Here is a 4,786-nt window from a genome sequence, read left to right as displayed (position 1 = left end):
AACTGATATTTTTAATTGTTTTACAAGAAGCCTTGCCTCCAATACAGTAGTGTTGTCAACAGATACACCAATGTTACAGCTGTGTTGCACTGCACCAGTTTAACACTCTCCCCTATAAATGTAAAGCCAGTAGGATCCATCAGAGAAGCCAGGAGTCCTGGTCTGAGGCTGGAGGCCGTAGCCTGGGGATGGAAGTGGTTTAGCTCTGGCCTCCCAGGGTGTGCTTGTCAAACAGGTACTCTGCCATCTTGTTTTTGACAGCATCCATCTTGGTGAGGTTGGTGATGTGGTCTCCCAGCTTCTTAATGGCCTCCACCTGCTCATTCAGGTAATGGGTCTCCAGGAAGTCACACAGCTAAAGAGGGATAACACAGGTCAGAAAAGATAATGACTACAGACTATTGTAGATAGAGTAACACACAAGAGCCTGTTGGTAATGGCATAAGGGCAGATAATGAGGTGTCTGCAGTTTATTTTTTACCTAGACAAGTCAGATAACAAATTCCTATTTACAATGACATCCTAACGTGGCACAGTGGGTTAATCAGGGGCAGAAGAGATTTTTACCTTGGTGGGTTAATCAGGGGCAGAAGAGATTTTTACCTTGGCAGCTCAGGGATTCGAGCCAGCAACCTTCTGGTTACTGGCCCAAAGCTCTAACCACTAGATGACCTGCCACCCCTTATGCATTAGCTGCATTGTGTGTGTAGTGTGCATCTGTGGACTATTGTGTGCGTGTTAAGAAACAGGTCACCCAATCCTGTCATTAGTTATCAGAGCTACAACAACCTGATCATCTCTTGAGACAGTACCTGTATTCTATGTGATACATACATGTGATGTGTGGTTTCACCATAACTTACATGGGGGTCAACCTTTCCAGAGGCAATCTTGTGCAGGTCCAGCAGGGCCTGGTTCACATTCTTCTCCAGCTGCAGAGCACACTGCATGGCCTCCAGCCCATTGCCCCACTCATCACGTTCTGGCTTCTACACAGGCCAGAGTGAACACAGGAGGGTTAGGGACTACTAGCAGACGTTAAGGTCAGGATAAAGTGAACAGAGTTACATCCCTCACATCGTTTCAGTTCAGTGGTTAAAGGCAGTATGTTTAGGACTACAGGTTCTCTATATCAACTTAACGCTGGACACTCCATGGAGTCAAGACATTTCCTATCAGTCTACAATCTAAATGTGTTCCTCGATGCTCAGGCGCTCACCTTGATGTCCTGGAGTAAAATGCGTCCACCTCTCTTGTTCTGGAAGGAGAGTAGCTTGTCGGCGTGCTCTCGCTCCTCGTCGCTGTTCTCCTTGAAGAAATGCGCGAAGCCAGACAGAGCCACATCGTCACGGGAGAAATAGAAAGCCTGGGTGGACAAACAAAAGTGTGGTTAGAAGAAAAAAAAAGTGCCGAACGTGACTGGGCGTTATGTTCTTGTTGTGGCAACTAAGCTTGATGATATATGCATGAATCAGTCTAGTCTGTAGTCTACTTGGTAACCTGACAATTAACCTGTCAAGGAGTTGTTACGCGCTCTGACCAAGGTAGGATAGATTCCCGGATTCACTTGAATGCTATACCAACCTGGAGGATCTTAACAGCCTTGCCAAGTAAAACTCAAATATGTACTTAACGGAGTCGAGGTGATTGGCTACAGAAAAGTCAGGTGAAAAGTGGAATTTAGGCCCAGGCATAATAACAGGTAGCTCAACAAAACGGTCATCTTGGTAGACTCCTTACCATTGAAGTGTAGGTGTAGGAGGCAAACATCTCCAAGTTGATCATCCGGTTGATGGCAGCTTCGCAATCGTGGTGATAGTTCTGGCGGATCTGAGACTCCATTTTGGCAGATTTTCTTTAATATCTAAAGTAACGGTACAAAAATAGGGTTTATTCGACTATTTTACTATTATAGTTCAGGTAAGTGTTATGTTATCAATCCAAAATGTTCTATAATGCGGGACGAAGGCAGAGGAGTTCCGTTCAATCACTGTTGAAGCAAGAACTTCTTCATGCGTCTTCTCAGACTTGTGAACTGGAAGGAGCCTTGTTCGCTCTATTTATTGTTCCAAACGGAATGCGTCAGTGAAATCCACCCTCACAAAGCGTAGCCAATCACCTTTAGAAATTCAACAGGAACTATGCGGATCATTTGATGACGATCCCATTCCTCAGGAGTGAATGTAACATTGTGTGTTCTCATGAATTCTTGATAACCGTATAGTTGGCCATCATTGTTCAATAATTGTTTAATCCAAATAATGTTGTTGTCAAACCAGTCTTTTTGATATGGACCCTGATTTAACTTTCATTGTTCATTTGTTTATCTTTAATGGAAGATTCTTTATCCATGAAATGAAGTGGGCAGAGAACAAACCCCTCTTCACATTATTTAAGATAGAATTTAAATATTATTTTGAAATTATCAGTAAATGTAAAAACAAAAAAGCAATATTCACCATAAAGAGACTCATATCTCCCTCACTAACTTTAAACATCAGCTGTCAGAGCAGGTCACATATCATTGCACCTGTATAGCCAAATCAAAATCAAAATCAAATCAAAGCCCATCTGTAAGTAGCCCATCCAACTACCTCATCCCCATATTGTTACTTATTTTTTTGCTCCTTTGCACCCCAGTATCTCTACTTGCAGATTCATCTTCTGCACATCTATCACTCCAGTGTATAATTGCTAAATTGTAATCACTTCGCCACTACGGCCAATTTATTGCCCTACCTCCCTAATCTTGCCTCATTTGCACAAACTGTATATAGATTTTTTTTTAATTGTGTTATTGACTGTACGTTTGTTTATTCCATGTGTAACTCTGTGTTATTGTTTGTGTCGCACTGCTTTGCTTTATCTTGGCCAGGTTGCAGTTGTAAATGAGAACTTGTTCTCAACTGGCCTACCTGGTTAAATAAAGGTGAAGTAAAAAAATAAAATAAAAATATTTTAACAAATTGAAAAGGAATCTTGATATGTTAGGTTTATGTACTCTTCTTTGTATATATTTTGTATTGTTGTGTTCATAATAAAAAAATAAAAATATATATAAAAAATATAAATAAATGATGATCCCACTCATTCACATCAACCTAAAGCAAAGATATGTATTATATTGACAAGAGAGCCGAGTGACCCATCTAACAATGGAAATACATGTGCTCAACAATTGGAGACAGGCAAGATCAGGTGGAACCATTCTAGCCAATGAGAGGGAAGGCACGAACAACACGCAGAACTAGACGTAATTTTTCTCAAAGTTGCCGGAATGCCACGTGCATCCGAAAATATTAGTACATTTGTTAAAGCTTAAACATTACGAAACTTCTATATGATCAAAATCCGCTAGTAATTTGACACTGTTATATACCTCTACACAAAAACGGGCTTATCTCACGCGGACAGATTGTGGGTGGAGTAAATGCACTTGCCTCGACGTCATCTTAATCTGTTTAAAAATTGTTACTTTGTTTATTACGAGAGTGGATAAATTTACTTGTTTTGACTAATTATGACAAGAGTTAAGAAAATGTTGAGAGGTGTAATGACTTTTCAAATAAGTTACGTTACACGTTATGTTTGATGTTGGCTGACAATTTTTTAGCTACGCTATCCTTACGAACCGCATAGCATATCATTACAGCAGTATGGACCAGTATGTTAGCTAGCTACCTAACGTTAGTTGGCTATTAATACATCAGGATTAGCTAAGTGGTATAGTCATTGTGCGTTCTCAATGGACACTGGAAGTAGCTAGCAAGCTAGCCAAAGTTAGCAAGATAGCTTGGGTGCTTGACTGCCGTTGTGAGGTCAAAATGCTCGGATCAACCCTACTCCTCGGCCAGAGCGGCCAGTGTGGGATCTGAACGCTCCGAGGGCGAAACGCTTTAAATTTACGAACGGACAATCTGACAACGCTCTGAATTTACGAACGCCGAGAGCATACTCTGGCATTCCAGATTTAATTTACAAACACACCCGAAATCGTATGATGTCTAGCTAGTAATTAGTTATGCTAACAAGCTAGCAAGACGTTGCATAGCAACACCATCAGCTTCCGGTAGACAGGCGAAGCGCTAGTAAGCTCATCTAGAAGTTTACCGTTCTTTTACAGTATACTCAAATGTAACCTTTATTTAACTAGGCAAGTCAGTTAAGAACAAATTCGGCCTACTCCAGCCAAACCCGGACGACGCTGGGCCAATCACAGCCAGATGTGATACAGCCTGGATTCAAACCAGGTTCTAAAGTGATGCCGCTTGCACTGGGATGCGGTGACTTAGACTGCTGCGCCACTCGGGAGCCCTATGAACTAATAGTATGCAGTATGTATGTAGTATACAGTATGTTAGAATGGGTAATCGGACACTACTTAGGTCTTCTGGGGCAGTATGCATCAAGCCTCTCAAAGTAAGAGTGCCGATTTAGGATCAGTTTAGCCTTTTAGATCACATTGAATAACATTACATGGATGGGGAAGCTCCTCCCCCCAGCCGCCACTGATTTTACAGCCCCTGATCTTTCCTGGCCTAGTATGTAAGGTAGTGCCTCTACTCCAATTGTTTGAGGACAGGACCCTCTTTCTCCTAAAATGTAAGCCAAAACAGGCTCTATCTATCAGTTTGTCATAGCTACTATCTAGGTTCAGTGTTTGATGAAAAATTATGAAGCTGCTTCAAATGTGGGTAAGGGTCTTCAACATAGATAATCCTTGAAGTATGTGCCCTGCTTTCAGTTACTTTGATCAACTGTTTTAGACTGAACCTCAGTTTATAGT

General features: G+C 41.5%; 1 protein-coding gene across 1 annotated transcript; it reads right to left on the bottom strand.

The window, feature by feature from the left end:
• Nucleotides 1-2,010, bottom strand: LOC100136294 (ferritin H-2). Its single transcript, NM_001124548.1, is given in 4 exon segments — nucleotides 1-355; nucleotides 864-989; nucleotides 1,220-1,366; nucleotides 1,741-2,010. Coding segments are annotated over 4 exon segments (531 nt in total). The 5' UTR covers nucleotides 1,843-2,010; the 3' UTR covers nucleotides 1-199.
• Between the last annotated feature and the right edge of the window lie 2,776 nt (nucleotides 2,011-4,786).

The sequence above is a fragment of the Oncorhynchus mykiss genome, chromosome 12, assembly GCF_013265735.2.
Source record: "Oncorhynchus mykiss isolate Arlee chromosome 12, USDA_OmykA_1.1, whole genome shotgun sequence".
NCBI classification, from domain to species: domain Eukaryota; kingdom Metazoa; phylum Chordata; class Actinopteri; order Salmoniformes; family Salmonidae; genus Oncorhynchus; species Oncorhynchus mykiss.
This window is presented reverse-complemented; position numbering and strand designations above follow the sequence as displayed.